The sequence below is a fragment of the Lepisosteus oculatus genome, chromosome 24, assembly GCF_040954835.1.
Source record: "Lepisosteus oculatus isolate fLepOcu1 chromosome 24, fLepOcu1.hap2, whole genome shotgun sequence".
Classification (NCBI taxonomy): Eukaryota; Metazoa; Chordata; class Actinopteri; order Semionotiformes; family Lepisosteidae; genus Lepisosteus; species Lepisosteus oculatus.
Window position 1 is genome coordinate 11,488,433 of NC_090719.1, and position 17,494 is coordinate 11,505,926.

Here is a 17,494-nt window from a genome sequence, read left to right on the forward strand (position 1 = left end):
TAAGGGTGTTACATGTTGAAATGTAATTTATCAACAGCAAGCAAAGCTTGAAAGTCACTGGCCTACAAACAGAGGGCGCTGCCCAGCTGGTTTTGAGCATCTCTGTTAGTGGCATTTGTCTGCCCGCCTTTGGTGTTGTGGAGAATACCACACAGGATAATAAATAACGCTGAAACAAACATCAATCTCAGTCCCCTGCTCCCACAAGGACACCAGCCCAGCTCCGTCAGGTAGAGATGAACCTTCAGTGCTGAGGCAATTATTACTGAACTGTGCGAGCTGTGCACCTATGGGAAGCATTTTGTTTGTCACTGGCAGAATCACATGGGATTCCTTCAGCCACTTTATTCTCAGACTATTTCAAAAGCAGCTTGATGACTTTCTGCCTTATTCCTACCATTCTACACGAAAAACAGAAATACAAGAGAGAGACAAAGAAATTTTAATAGCTTCTGCAGAACTATGTCTGTCATCCCTTGATATATTGTTAAAGTAAGAATCCAAATAGCAGGGGGTAGATGTGTTTGCTTGGAAGGAGGGTTTCACTGATATAGTGTTTTTGAGATATAACATAGGAAAGCAAATTTAACACTGACAGTGAGAGCATAGATTCTCAAGTAATGACATCACAGATATTCATGAAAAATTGCTCTCAAAATCCTACCCTCAAAAATGTAAGATGTTACTCAGCATAACACGCCAGTTGTGTCTGAAATAGAAGACTTTGATACAAACCTGCTTTTGCCTTTTTAATTAATACAACCTTCGACTGCACATATTGAAGTGAAGTCAAAGGAAAAGCTTTAAATAGTGAATTACCAAGGAATGTATTTTTTTAACTTTAGCAGGTCAGCTGAAAATACATGTACTGGATATACATACAACAAAATTCTAATCATGAGGAATCCCTTCTAAGAATTAGATGGAGTGTTTTCAATAACAGCACCCAAAAGCAATGAATGACCTCACTTCTGAATCCTCCTATAAGGCTGCCCAAGAAATGGCCACAAGTGTTTTGAAAGGACTGCCAAACAATGTGCATTGTGGTTAAAGAACAACAATAAGTATATGGCGAAGCTCTCAGATAAATCACTGTTGATACAAATACCTGTTGTACAGAGCCAGGAAGCTCATGTTCTAAAATTAATGACATACTGTACTAGGTCTGTGTCACTCATTGAATCTTTTAGTTGGGGATGAAAACATCATTAACCTCAAATGTCTGACAGCAGTGTTAATGATATCCTCTAATATATTAGCACTAAATAATGTTAGGATGCCAGGATTAGAAATTCTAAAGAGAAATGTACTGATTATCTGATGATGAAAGACGTGTGCTGGCATGGAATCTAAAAAACCAAACCAATCTTATCCACCTTTATATTCCATGTTTGATGGCTTTTGTCAAGAAAACAAATGTTCTATAGGAGCAGCTCATAGCCTACAGATTGGATTGATTTGTAATGTACAAGCAAGTCACCCTTCTTGAAATGCAAGACTTTTGTCAAGCAGCTTATACTTCAAAAGTGTTAACAGTTACAGAGAATAAAAAAGACAGGAAATATTCTTTAATGGGGGGGGGGGGGTTGGTTGAAAATCCCTTGAAGAAAACTGAAAAAATAGCTACTATTCAACGCATCCTAAATATATTTTCAGAATACTGTAATTGCATTTCCAGGGGAGAAAGAAAGATGTGGGAATGAGAGATTAGAAGATCTGATAGTGACAACAGGGCTAATTTATTATGTTTCCTGTTCAGCAGGCAGAAGTGTAATTCTCAACTTTTAACATTACCACATGCAGGCTTTAATTAGTGTATTACATTACGTTTTATTAACATGTCTAGGAGGGTTCACACCGCACTCTGCCAATAGATTTTCTCCCAACAGACACCCCCACCTCCCAGCAGTTGCTAATACCCCAGTGGCCGCCCCACCCCCACATGAAAACCACCTTGCCTATAAAAGCATTGGCTCTGTGTTGCTAGTGGGGATATAGGTACCCCAACGTTATTACTGCTCCTTTATTTCTCCATAATTTGACATTCTTCTGCAGCTTTGAGTAAATGAATTAATTTCAATGGCTTCATTTCATTCCTCTCTAACGGTTTCCCCACTTGTTAATGGCACTACAGTGCTTTTGAGTCTCACAGATTATCGCATTACCTCACAAGTGAGCAGTGACCTTGTGCAAACTTTTATCTTTGACAGATATTAGATAACACCCAGGAGGTTCCACTGTGATTAAGAATTTGCTCTGTATATAGGCTCCAACTTATTTTATACATAGAAAACAATCATGTAAATCATGATTGAAATAAGATTGAAACAACCAGTTCTTTGTGAATTCCAACTTGCTTTTGATAACAATATAACTTCAAGGTTGATCTCCTTTTTTGTCTCTATAATGTAATGTGTTTCATAATAATGCCATCTCCATGCCTATACAATGGATGATCTGTAGTTTTGCAATCATATTTTTTTCTAATTATTGTTAAAATGCAATAATTAGAAACATATTGACTACAGTGAGAATGCCAGTACATTCGTATCTTTTTATTGTGTCCTATAAAGCATTTATAGACTTTTTGATGGTCTCCCTTTTAAAGAAATACATTTCTTGTTATTAGATTAACTTGATGCAAAATGTAAGACAGATATATTAATTTCTCCATCTTTCCTCCTTCCTCCCCACCCACTCTCACACCTATCTCTCTCACTCACATAATATCATTTTGAAGTTAGAGTTTTTTTTTTTACCAGAGTTTGTATTCACTCACTGAGCAGTTCTAGAAAAAGAGCACAAGGTGAACTTAGCACTGCAGTAAACAGCCCCCATGTTAACGCACAGTAAGCGCTGACCAAACAGGAATAGGGAAGTTTACATTTCAGTAAGAAGACAGTAAAGGCATGTTCTTATGTCGATTAACAAAGGTCATCTGCTTTTGTCATCTTCAGCCTAAGCTTGTGTCACCTAAACTTTGTATTGTGTGTATAGGTTAAAAAAAGATTAATTTAAGACACAAGCCATTAACTATGCTTGGATAACAACAACAGTAGGCAAAGCATAAATGTTGTTGGTTTAATAATTGAGCTTTAATTAATAATCATTAGTAATTAATACAGAATAATTTAATTAATTATTTAAGATGCCGTTATGTTCCAGCAGACATTACACAGCAGATCAGGGAGAGAACTGACAAATTTCTTCACTTACTGAAGTAAGGGGGAACTTTAGGGAGACGAGATTGTGGAAGCATTTAGCCAGGTCACCATTTTGAGGCACATTGGTGTCTGGAAATTCTGACTGGGAAAAGTTGAACTTACTGACTCACCCAACACCTCTTACAACAGCAACCTGGTTTTCTTTAGAGGTTTCCCATCCCAGGACTGAATGCTTTTGATGTTGTGCTCCTCCCTTTTTTTTGCAGAAGAGGCAGCCTTTAACTGCTCGTTTTGCTAGGGGACAGCCTTCTTACTGGGGAGACACTGCGTGCAAGGAGTTTCCTTCTTTTAAAAATTTACAGCTGCCCATTCCACTTCAACAGCATTTTTAACTAGCAGTGGCTACTGTGCCTCTAATTGAACACAGATGCCTTTGTACAATTCTCTTCCTCACCCCCTGTACGAACCATATTCTACCTCACAGTGACTTCGGGACATGGACTGTTTTCAATAACACCTTGGCAAAAACAAACCCCAGTCAGCCAGCCAGAGTCCTAGAATCCACACAGACATGATAATGCAAAGGAAACAGAGGATTATAAAGAAGCGAGACACTTATCTAGAACATTTTTTCTTTGGCCCAGTGTTTGGGAAGACAATGCTGAATGAAGTTTATGTTGGACAGCAGCTTTGTTCTACAGTACATTACAGCAGAGAGGCAGGTTTAACCCTTTTCCCTGAATGTGTTCATCCCAATAAAAACTTTAAAATAAAGTTTGGGACAGTACTATAACCATGCTTGTCTAGACCTAAAAATATTCACTTCGTAAGTAATTTCAAAGAAAAACTAACCATTATGATGTGTAGTTCATGGTTATCAACTGCTATTTAAAAACTCTGTCAACTACACTTTGGTTATCTGTGTATATCAACTTGAAAAATGCAAGTCTCTATTAAAGACAGTATACTGGATGTTCCCCGATATACAGTGTATATATATAGAATTTTCTGTACAGGAATAGGCACTGACAAATTCCTTACCACCCCTGCTTGAACTAAGAATACACTCTGATCAAATGATCAAACAGATATACTGACCCATCTTAGTAGAGCTCTCTCATGTAATATGGAATTGAAAGCAATATGGAGCTAAAAGCAGATTTAAGAGATGAGTACCGAAATTCAAATTGAAGTCGAGCTCCTTTAAGTTCTTCAAATTTTTCAACCAACAATGCCAATGCTTTTTCTGTTAAAAATCGACTTGTTTCATCTCCTGAAGAATAAACGAGAAACTCTTTTAAGGATGTTACTGTTTGTGTTTATAGTATTTATTTTATTATCTAAAACTACAGTAAAGCTCAGCAAACCTGTTTATATAAAGACATGTTGATCTGAGGCTGGTCCCTAGGAATGATTACAAGTACCAAGCTTAACTTATTTTTTATTTTACAATTTGCATTTTTTCTTTCTACTCCTACTGTGTCTCAATGATCAAGCACAACTCAGGATACAGTCATGAAAAACAATTAGTTTTTGCCAAACTGGAGCCAGGCCCCATAGTAAGTGTTGTCGTGGAGGCCCCTTTAGGTGCAGCATGGCTGCATAGTGCAGAAGGCTAGTGCCTCGCGGCCCCTAGGATTAACTTCAGGTTGTGGTAACCGGCCTGGGTGGAGTTTGCATGTTTCCCCCATATTCACTTGGGCTTTCGCGAGGTGCTCCAGCTTTCTTGCCCCTCCTTACAACATACATGTTGAGTTTCATTAACTGATCAATCAATCAAATCAATCACTCCATCACTGAATCACCAAATCACCCAATCTAGTACAGCACCTTTTGCAACACTTTGCCGCAGAATGGCGGTTAACAATACAGTGTAATAACAGATGGCCAACTGGAAAGGATGAGAGGAACAGTGGGAGTAAATAAACTACAGGGAATCCCAGGCCCACTGGTTGTCCCCCTGCAGGCACATTAATTATAATTGATGATGCCCTGCCCTCCTGGGTCGGTCGTCATGGTAATCCAAGTGATTATAGGATGTAAATTTTCCCTTTCCAGGAGGGGTTACAAGAGGATGTCATACTTTGGGGCTTTGCCAGAACAGCCACTATTAGCTATTGTACTGTAAAAAAAAAATAGAACCAAATTAGCTCAATGAGTTGAATGGCTTCTCATTTGGGGCCATTTTGATGTTCTCCATGTCAAAGTTTCTCGTTTTATTAGAGGGAGACTGAGCAGTGGTCGACCATTCTGGGTTTCCTGACTGGGTTCCTGAACTCTCACTGGCTGGGATGTGGAGAAGTAGATCTCCCCCACCGTCTCCATCTAACTGAGCCAAACTCCAAAGCTCTTACAAGCTACATGAGCCCGGATCAGCCAAGGAGATACAGAGAGCATCGCCTGCCATTGTCAGGGCTTTCTCAGCTTGTCGCTCTATCAGCAGTAGGTGAGAGATTTACAGCTCCTGAAGTAATCCAAATTTTAAAACATTGGCTTACACAAAACAAAAACAGAAAATCTTTTGTGCTTGCTTCAGAAAACAGTTTTTTGTCCCTCCCTCGAGATAAATAGTTATTCTGTTTTTATGGATGCTTTTTCAGAAGTGGCTAGCACTAGAAGTTACACGTAAGACGCGCAAGAGACAAATCTGCAAAAAACTGTGTAAAATAAGACTATATATTACCTGTGCCCATCAATACTAAATGTACATACTGTATAGTTGCACAGTGGCTGGTATTTGTTTTTACAGCATTACGCTGTGTCCACAGTCCACAGGTTTTTATGAAATGTAAGCAAAGCCATTCATAAAACACTTTTTTATAATGACAGTACTCAAATAAAAACTATTTGGGGGTAATAATCGTAATTTCTTACTGGGTGTTCTCTAATTCAATATTTTATGATTAATTATAAATTAATGGTAATTCATTATCTCTATATATAAATAATTTAATTAATTATTGTATTTTTTGTTTTAGAACTGCATTCAATAATATATTGGTTTCTAACTTCAAGAATTTATAATGCTGTGATACAAAAAACAAGATCTTTATCTAGCACACACATATACTGTATATAAAGTATATATATATATTGTATATGGGAAGTTACTTTAAAATAGATCGTATTTTATATTTCTTATTTTTTAGACTGACATGGAAATCTCTCTCCTGGCTAACGTTGTTTAGATGTGCCATTTGTCTGTCCGTCCTATGTCGGGTAACTGAGTGCTTGCATCTAAATTCTAGGAGTATTGGAAACAAAATAGGCGAGATTGAAGTTACCACAAGAAGTGTAATTTCATCAAGAACAGGAAGAATGTCTTTACACAAAGTGTTGTGGGAGCCATTGGAGTCGATATCCTAGTTTCTTTTAAAAAAACAGCTGGATGAGATCCTTGAATCAGGTCATTACTAACTGCCAAATGGGCAACATCGGTTCAATTGGCTCCTCTTGCTTGTAAACTTTTTGCGTTCGATATGTTATTAAGCGCTTCCCTAGAAATAAAATATCCCACTGTGTGATACAATAAGACATACGGAAGCTTATTTATGCCACTGGGAAAAAACAAACAAACAAACGTTGTTTATACGAGATAGTATTGCGTTTGTAAGAGAAAATCATTACGTTTAAATGCAATAGTTAATTTGTGAACAATGCCCCCAACTATATGAATATACTGCATTATACTGTATATACAATAATATTGTCCCATGCAAAGTAGCATTGGCTTTAACAACAGTAGAATATTGTCACACTCTGATATTTGCAAAAAAAATCTAAAGGAACACAATGTTCTGTCTTTCATATACACGAGGTACAATGGTAAGCATTCCCGGGTTAAACGGGAATTGTTTTTGACCGCTTCTGTGACAAGCAGAAATGACACGGCTTTCCAAGCGCATGTTATTCTTGATGTGAAACTGCAAAAACATGTCCTGTACATAAAATTTGCCTGCTCTTTAAGCATTGAATGGATTACATTTGACGACTTGATAGTGAGATGAATAAGCTTCTGTCGAGACAGCCAAAAGACCACGCAATATTAAATTTAACATCATTTCTTTTCCATACAAGCATGTTATCCTCATTAGAAGAGACAAGAACCATCAGTTATATTGAGTACATGACAACTTAATCAGCATATCAATGTATGAAAGCATTTATGTGCATCAGAACTGAAAAAAAAATGTTTAGTCTGTTTGGTGGGTTCCAACATGTGCACCTGAGGGCATTGTTTCAAAGTCATTTTTATGTGGCCTTCGCCGAGTTCAAAGCAGCACCACCACAAGAAAAATGACATCTGTGCTTATTTTACTGAAGCCATGCAATGGCACATGGGAATGGACATGCCCCGAGTTAATGGCACATCTATAAGAAAGGTATAGGCATCTTTCAGGCCATTGAGGGTTCGGTTATTTGTCCTTGCCAATGTGCACAGTCTGTGGTTCGGTAAACGACAGGAGACATGTACGTTTCTGATCTGTATCTCAACCACAAATTGGACCCCAGGAGAGAGGCAGGCAGCACAAGGGTGGAAAAATGTTTAGATGTCAAATAGCCCTTAAAAAATTACATCCCTCCTGACGCTGATGCTTTCTTTACACATTAAAAGGACTCCAATTTTTCAGCTGAAATGAGCCTTAAAAACACACAGATCCGTGCTTTTCATTTATGTATAATTAATGGTTATTTTTTAACATACTTGGTAGTTGCTGACCTTGGATAACCTCCCTGAGGCACTGCATTTTTCTTCCTCCCCCCAAGAACTTTATCTGCCTTTTGTGGCGGTCTCTAATGGGGTTCATAACTGAAAAGTTGACTCTGGTGTTAACCTGATGATGTTATTCACTGTGAAAAGTGCTCAACAAAGCATAAACCATAAGAATTTTATGAAAAAGAAAGCCTGGTACTGTAGGATGAGATGCAGAAGCTTTTCTTAAGTCTGCCCTGCACAGAATCAACTGTTATTTCACACAGGGCTCAGTTTATTTGTGTTGTAAAAGGTCATTAACTGCAGCCATATTTTCCACAGCAACCACTGTGTAAAAGTGACTTAGGTGGTGCTCTATTAATGACAAACACAAATGTGTGGGCTACAGTCATTCCCATGAGACTTCTGTACACACTAGGAAACCAGTAAGCAAAAGAGACATTAAACAAGCACAAACCCAAGCCAATACCTCAGATCACCCCCAATTATTGTATAACATTAATTTATTCCCTCACAGCTTGGTTAACACAGCCCGTGAGTGCAATAAAACTTAACTGCTGCCTTCTTAGGCCTTTCTGTTAGCGTGTTTGTTGTGCAAGTGTGAGTATGAGCATTCAAGAGTAGGGGTGATGGTGCTCATATGGTGTTACCTTTTATGTGCGTTTGAGGATCTGGAAGAGTGGGGTATGTTTTGTGCAGAGCATAGGAGTGAAGGAGCCTGGCTGTGTCTGTATGAAGGGTGTGCCTGTGGTAGCAGTTTGCCTGTTTTTTTGTTTTGGCCTGGTCATGCGAGAAAATCTGGGGCTCCCGGGCTGTTCAACAATAAAGGCTTCTGATTTTGAAGGCAGGGCGGGTCCATTCGTACGAGATTCGACAAGTGAAGCCATATCCCAAGAGCTTCCGTTCTGACACCCTATGGAAGAGCTCCATTTGGGGGTACCTTTTGGGCTGATTCTATAGTCCGGCGGGACCCGAGCACAGCTGAAGTGTTTTTGTGACAAATGTATCTCTTTTTTTGGAGGGGCTCAAAGTGCAGAGAACAAGTGTTTAACCTGACAATGCACTTTTTGACTTTATCTGTCCTGTATGAAGGTTGTGGCAATGAGCCAAACCGATTAAGAATTCACTAGTTCAAACTAGACATTGGGTGGGTGGAAAGAGAGGTTGAAATGAATTGAGTCCAAATGAAAAAAATAAAGTTGAATCAGTCATGTATAGTAAGGATGTTGCGTTTGTAGTCTTCAAGCAATCTTCAAGTGAAAAAGGATACTGTAACTCGGTGCCCATTAAAAGCTAATAAAATCGCATAGCTGTTGTTTTGCCAGACCCTCAAGGGAAGGGAGGAGAAAATGGAGGAGAAGAAGCAGTCATACAGTACCTGGGTCTTTATGATGTCATCATCTCTGTGGATCTGCAGCACGTATCCACGGTTACAGGTCACTGTGCAGCGGGCTCCATTGATGTAGCTTGGGCTGCTGCAGTTGAGCTCTGCATTTCTGATAAGGGGTTCTTGGCAGTCAAAGGCTTCACAGACATAATGAACACAACTGGAAAAAAAAAAGAGACATTTTTTAGACAAAAAAAAGTATCTTAGTGGTTGAAAAATATAGGACACTATTAGGTGGCATTAAAATTGGACATTTCTAAGAGTAACTGCAATTATTTCTGAAGAAAAAAAGGAGAAAAAGGGTGTGCTGAGATTAGGGACATTATCATGCATGCTTCCTCTGTCTTCACAGTTGTATCTAGCTCATTGAGTTCACTATACTAGAAATAAACCATTTCTTAAAATTCAACAGTCAACATTTCACTTATTACGTCAGCAGGTTTATATCAATATAATGTCTAAAATGCTTTCAGTGATAATATTACATAATTGGTCATTTTCGAATTATTAAGACTGTTGCATATACTGTGTTGATGGTTGAATATTAAACTGTCTTGTCTTGTTGCCCAATCCAAGCTTTAATTTCAGGGCATCAAAATCCAGAACTTCTTGATCCCAGTTTCTGCTCCAGCTGAGGTCTTGATTATTTAATTGAAACCCACATTTAACTCACAATGTTTTAAAAGTAAATTTTTTCAGCTGTTTTCATCTCGGTGTCTGGGACACGTTTTAGATTTACCGATGCAAACGTGTAACTAGAAAGCTGCTGGTTGCAAAAACCAGAGAACAAAAAGATGTAATCAATCACTTTATTAGTTCATTTAGGGGCTCAAGGGATCATCTGAAAGTCCAAATGGTATGAAAACCAGCAGACTCTGTGTTCACAGGATTTAGGATTGGAACGCCTTCCCCGCAAGAAGAAATACCGGAATCCACTGGAATTCAAGCTGTTTTCGCAAAGTCCTACAGTGACATAAGTGTGTTATTTGAGTCGTGACTACAGTGACTACCAAATTTGCCAATGACAGCATTCATCTTCCAGGAAAAGGTCAGTTCGTTGATCAATTCCTTTCAACAACAAACATAACACCTGGGGAACCTGGGCATAACAAATCTAATAGATTACTGCCGCAAGCTATGGCCTGTTTATTTAATGTCTACTTTTCAATTAGTAAGCCTTTATATTTAAGTGTTCCAGCACAGGAATGTAAAGGGAAAAGCTGGTTTGAAACAAAAATGATTAAACTGTAGTTAATACCAAATTGCAGTTCAGCATATTAACATAACATATTATGATAATTTGTCCAAAACATCTTAATAATGTCACCAGTACTAATTATGCAACTTCATATTGCAACTACTAAGTGAAGACTCATAAGCCACTAAAGTTGCCTTCAGCAGATGCAGAGATGAATGAATCACATACTGTATTGCTTACAACAATAATCATGCTGTACAATGCTGGCTAACTTGCAGTAGCTAGCGCTATTTCTAATAATCTCTCCTACTCTTTATAGACAAATTTATGTATACCTGCTCAATGGTACACCATATTTAACAATCAGGTACGGAGGACCTGAAATTCTATTTGAGAAAGTAGACTCTTGTTGCCTACTGATCTTTTTTTTTTTCAGTTAATTCCAAGACCAAAATGTTTCTACACACACAGTCAGTCAAATAAGCACCCCTGCATTTGGCCCTAATGGATGGCATTTTTTGTGATTTAGACACTGAGAGGGGACTGATTTTTGAGACAGCTATAATTATTATAAAATGAATACAATGTGCTCTAAACCGTAGCTATCTCTAGTCTAATCTTTTCTCTTTGTATGTAGTTCAGAATGTGTATTATCGATGAATCGCTGACCTGTTGGTTTTTTTTAAAATGTGTCGAGATCTGTGTCCTTTAAATCAGAAAATCTTGCCTATTTCTATTTAGGAAGTGCTATTCTAGCATTTGGTATTCCATGCTCATTTGTGTCGCTTGTAGCTCTTGAACCACTGTTGCAATCGGAGTCCAGTTTTCACATCTGCATGTGAGCACAGGAAACATGCTTTGGCTGAACACCTTCTTACCACACAGTGGTAGTTTTCCTTTCAGGAATTTAATCCCTCTCTTTATTTCTGTAATGCATTTCATTCTATTTCAGCTCTCCTTTTCATTTTACACATCTGTTTTTCATGCTATAATCAAACTGTCCTATCCATACCTGTTAATATCTTCAAACTTAACACCATTACCTTCAATCTTCACACTGTAGATAATGTTACTTGTTAAACACATTTGTCATATAGTGTACTGTTTTTAGTAAATACTGTATAACATACTGTATATGAACAAACTGTTTAAGGATGGTCATTGAGGACCAGTATGTAGGGTTTCTTGGTCTATTTAAAACAGGAGCATCTGACAAATTGTGAGATAACTGCTTGAATAATAACCTGATTTGGGTAATTAAGAGGTGAGCTGGACTGAAAACCTGCAGATGCAATAGCACTGCAGGACCAGAATTTCCCAGGTCTGCTACAGTATATCTTTACACATACAGTATACCAAGAATAGCATATGGAAAGGGTAGTCCTGCTTTGTTTGGACATATACTGTACATGAAAAGCAGAAGGATACAACTGTTAGAGACAAAACGGTATGATGTGTGACAGAGACATGGGTAAAAAAAAAGCAGCATGAATTAATTGTGGATAAGTACTCAGTTCTGAGAGCTGTTGACAAGAGACTCCAAAGGCTTGTTGCTGTGTTACACCTCTCACCTGCTCTTACCTTGAAATTGGGATTAAAAGGTTTCATGTGTCTTAGCCTTATTTATGGCTGCGAACTCTGGAAGCAACTGGTATATAAATATGTATGTAATAATACTGTATATTATAGTTAAGTACTATACAATTTACATTAATCTCCGGATAAAATGTTTCTGGGAACCAAAATAGCTGGTATAAAATAGTGACCGCCTGACTTCATTCAGTTCCAAGAAAGGCTTTTCTGTGCTATTTTCGTTCTTTTTCTTTCTCTTGTGTTGCCAACATAAATATTGTTCAATGGCTATTGTACAGATACTTTTTTTTAATAAAGTTGTATTGGGCAGGGCAAGGGAAAACTAAGAAACTAAGGCTGGTTTGTGTGTGTGTACAAGATGACAGATCTTTTCACTGCAGAGCCATACACAGGCCTAGTCTGGATTACAAGTTGGTCATATGGTGGTCCCCACTCCTTTATCAGTTTCAATAAAATGTCTACAGATTAAACTAGGTGATGAAGGAGAATACTTAAGCCTCTAATGAAAGACCAAGACGGACTAAATGTTTTGTTCTTTTTTGATAAGTGTTTTAGACAGCTACAGCATTAATCAAAACAAAACATATTAGGGGCTGATACTGTCCTGAAGTGTTTACACTGAGGGGGAAATATTACAGCAAAAGACGCAATCTTATCCACTTCTATGGGAGGATTGGTCAGGGCTCGGGGCTGGAAGGTTATGGGTTCAACTTCCAAGTGGGGTAGGGCATTGTTGTTGTACCCTTGAGCAAAATTGCCATCTCCAGGAAACATGCCCCACTGTATAACAGGGTAAAAAATTAATAAAAGCACTGCTTCTGGTTTACAGCAAACATCTTATTTAGATACATCTATTAACCCGTGTTGCTCTCAATGAGAGTATGTATGTAATATTACATGCAGTTATACTTATCATGCATTTAAGAAACTTGATAAAATGCCTTGTGTTTTTTTCTGTTGAATACTAGCTGCAGAAGGTTATTAGTAATTTGTTTTCCCACTGTCCACAGTACAGCGTTGAACAACTTAGCTTTCACATATTAAGAGAATTTAGTGTAGTTCCAGGCACAAAACAGGGTTTAACATTATTACTGTGTTTCAAGACAAGAAACAGATGACGGGTTGGACGTTTTAAAGCTCCAGGTAACAGAGATTTAGCAGTATTTCTAAGAAATACCACGAGATCACTCAGCTCCAAAATGAGATGGATAATACTGGTTTAAAAAATGAAATCTGTTTGCTTGTCAAATTCTGTGAATGTTTCAATCTGTTTAGACAAAATGTAATAAACAACTGAAGTTTCTGAAGTCTTGAAAGAAACGAGCAAAAGCTACAAGAAATAATATTTACACAAAGGGCTTCAGGATGTGAAAAGACAAATGGGAAAGAGGCTGGGGGATGTTTCTGGACCAAGGTGAGGAGGAACAGCTGGCCAAAGGGAGGCAACAAATTAAAATCACACAATAGAAGGGAATTGTAAATGAAAATCATCTTTTGACTGCTGCAATGTTATAGCTGTGCTGCCCTCAGTTATCACACTGTCAGCAAAAATATAGTTTTATACTGCTTTAAGATGTTTTTATCAGCATATATCTGGGTAAGTAGGCATTGTACATCGTAGTTTAGCACTGACATCAAACAGCATGAATGTATCAGGACCAATCTATAGAATAAGCTTCTATTCCTACCTTATAATAAAGGGTCAACATACTAGTGAGTCATTACAGTCTGCAGTCCCCTGCTTTCACTACCTAAATACGTGGGACCTCAAGAGAACATGTGGGCTTTCTTCTGTCTAGTAAAGATAGGGTCTAACATATTAAGATCCATCTCAGTTAATTAGTCCACTGATCTAATACACATTCCTTGTGAAAGAGGTATGGAATGTAAAAGAAGCTAACAGATATACAGTACAGTACTATAAGCAATTTTATTTTAAAGGTGAGATGGTGTACCATGACATCTCCATCTTCTGAAGAGTTTGGTTACTCACGGTCTCATCATAGATGTTTTATTTTGTGTGGCACAAGGAGGAATATGAGTATTTTATCCTCTAGAAACAACTTCCAGAGTCTCTACAAATTGTATAAAATGTTCAGACCAGACTGCACCACAGCTTGGAAATTTCACATGTCTGAGCTTGGGCTGAGCCACACATTGAAAGATCCCTCGAAAGTAGTTATGGTTTGACTGAATGATTGACCAGACATGAGAATGTGGCTGAATGCCTTGCTCTCCCTGCAGTAATGGGGCTGGGAGGTGCTTCCTTCCTTTATAAAAGCCAGATAGTCAGAAACCTTTATAGTGCAGTAGGCACAAGATTCTGTCTTCACATTTGTAGTATTTCAAATATTTTGAAGCATGCATTATTCTCTGTTCTTAGTTGTTACTCTCTTAGTTGCTGTGCATAGTTCTATAAAGGTTTCTAATAGCATAATAACAATTGTATCTAGCGCTTTTCATGGTACTGTACATCACTGTATAATAAAACAAACAAAAGAAATAGGTTTGCATAATTTAACACGGTATGTCAGTATAAAAGTAAGTTTTAAGATTGGATATGAAAATGTTGACTGACTTGTAAGATTTGAGATTACTGGAAGATACATTTCTACAGACATAGACCAACAGAAAAGAAAACACCCAGTCTCCCAGTCTTTGCAGAATTGCTGAAGTAGTGAAAGAAGTCCATACTAATAGTATATTGAGTTAACATTTCATTATTTTAAAATCCAGTGCATTTCAGTGCAAGGATACAAAACAGGTGAAATGAGCATTTTAACATTCTGAGTTTTGAACATTCTGCGACACGTTAAGAAATTTTTTATTCTTCAGTGAGCACTGCATTACATAAATCAAGCCTGGAAGAGACAAAATCGTTTATTAACTGGGAATGACATGTAGAAGTATATTCAATATTACAAAGATGAAAAAATTATAACCTTCATAGTAGTGCAAAGATGACTTAGACAGGCTTAGGTCAATACAGACACCAAGATTCCTCACTTAAATACCTGGACTGAATTCAGTACTATCAACAGCAAAATAATGTCTGATGCATTTGCCAAGGTGATAATCAACCAATCGACATTTCTTCAGTATTCATCAGAGTTCAGATGTGTAATGTTTTGTTGCTTTTAGTTGTTTAATATGAATTATGCATTTAGCTTAGACCCTTTGATGTGTGAACCAAAGAGAGTCCCTAGTTTCATTCTGTCCAGGGCTTTGCCTGAACACTTACACTCCATCTTCCAGCCCCTTTGTTTGTTTTTAAAAGCTTAGATCAGTTTCAGTATTCCAAGACTTTCACCAAAGCAATGGCAACTAAAAACAAACAAGAACTGGATCTTAGTCCAGTCAAACCAATGAATGTTTATCCGTAAAAGGCAGAGTTAATCTTGATCATTAACTGCATTGCTGTTACAAGATGTCCAAACAAGGCTAGTTCCTACCACTGATTATTCCCCCTACCTAGCAGACTATACCTAGTATAGCTCTTCCTGTGATTTTCCTTAATCAACCTTTAAGTAAAGTTGATGTCTCTCATCAGCTTGTTACTTAATAAAATGCAGTGTGCGGTCCTGAAATTTTGGATTTTCACATTTTAATTTGTACTTTGCCTTTTGTAGTGTTTGTGCATAAACTGTTGAAAATAATTAACGTCTTCCAGGCCAGATGGAGTTGAACAACAACAATTTAAACCATTGAATCATCAAGGAAAAAAGCCAAGTAAACATAAGGCTATTCAGATTGAAGCAATATGTGGATATTTTATGAATGAAAGGAACTGTAATATTGAATTGCAGACTACAATGTGTGGTGTAGTCTCGCCAAGCTTTACATTACTAACAGTAAGTGAATCGTTTTTATGGTCTTGGAAAGCTAAAGAGCCCAGGGCCTATATTTTACAACAGTCTGACTAAGTTTCACTTCCATGCTATAATTATAAAACTTATATTAAAAAGTGAGATTACAATTAGAATAATGTATGAGAGGATTAATGTGTGGCAAGTACTTCTAAATTGTATATTGTACAACTCTGCAGCTCATAATATTCAGTCTGGAGAAGATTTTAAGACTTTTCTCTTCAAACAATGGAAACCACAAGAGACCCTTCTTGCAAACTTACAATTTTACAAACTGATAATAAATACACCTGAAGATTGAATGGTTAAATTTAAATTACATGCACTAATTTCACAGACATTTCATGAGTCCTTCATAGTACACAAACAAGATTTGTGGACCCAAGTGCTGTTTTGAACTTGATAAAACTTTCTGTCTAAGGCTATTTTTAGTTTCACGATTAATTTATTCTCTCCCCAACACATGCAGTTGTTAACACTGCCACATCCTGTTATGTTATTTACCGTTTATTGAGGCATCTTCTGCTTCACTGCATTATCTTCTTGGTGCAAGTCTTGCACCTAGTTATAATGCAAATCAGTGTTCATGTAAAGAATTTTATTGCCATTATGGCGAAGATAGTGACAATGACAATGCTTAAAGATGATGATTTCCAGAACGCTATTTGCTAATAAGTTCGTAGATAGAAGATAATGGAAAGATGGTTGTAACTGCTTTTTTCTAGAATTATCACCGTAGTAAATCTAAAGAGTTACTCTGCAGTTCCATGCATTGACTTTGCTAGTCCATAATCTTGATACTACACAGTGCTGATTTCGCCCTTCTGTACTGCCCTTTACATGTCTACCACATTAAAATAATATAAACCTCTAGAAGGTTATGATATTGGTGAAATACTTATTCCAGTAAGAGTACAAGCCTGCCATGTCATACATTTGTTCCTCTGGAAAAACACGTTCCCCAACATTGTATTTTATTCACATTGGACCATTGTACCTCCATCTTTTCATATTTCCTCTGTTCAAAAACACTTGGCTCCCATTTAAAACTACAGTACTTAATGGTACAGACTGAGAAAAATCTGTAAATGTAAAATAGTTTTATTAATCACATGATCATTTCAACATGAAATGAACTGTGATCATAATTGAGTAATTAGTGATGTCCTGCGTTATCTTACAACAGAACTCTAATTTGCATGTCATTTGTTTGGTTTGTGTTACAGAAGGTTATCACTTTGTACAAAAAAGTGTTGTCTATATGGGTTTATCATTTTTCCTTTAATATTAATCCAACAACGTCTCACCTTAATACAAGCCTGCACTCTATCAATCAGCCAGAACACAATTCTACTTTATGTCTGCCTTTATATTATGGTAGTCCTGCCTCCAAGATATCCTGATTACATTTCTGCTCACAGAAATCTTCAAATCCTTTTTCTTCCGACTGATCCCTTTTACCAGCAGGGAGAAGAGTGCAAAAGATCTTGCAGAAACAGAGCTCCATGCGCATTTTGATTTTGATGTTATCTGAGGGTAGCATAATGAGATGCATTGAAATGACAGCCGCCC

General features: G+C 37.4%; 1 protein-coding gene across 1 annotated transcript in view; it reads right to left on the reverse strand.

The window, feature by feature from the left end:
• The window catches only part of pappaa (pregnancy-associated plasma protein A, pappalysin 1a), a 211,018-nt gene that overhangs the window by 67,648 nt on the left and 125,876 nt on the right, over positions 1–17,494 (reverse strand). The window contains exon 14 of the mRNA XM_015367158.2: positions 9,257–9,425. Coding sequence (XP_015222644.2) covers positions 9,257–9,425 — 169 coding nt within the window. The remainder of the gene's footprint in view (positions 1–9,256; positions 9,426–17,494) is intronic.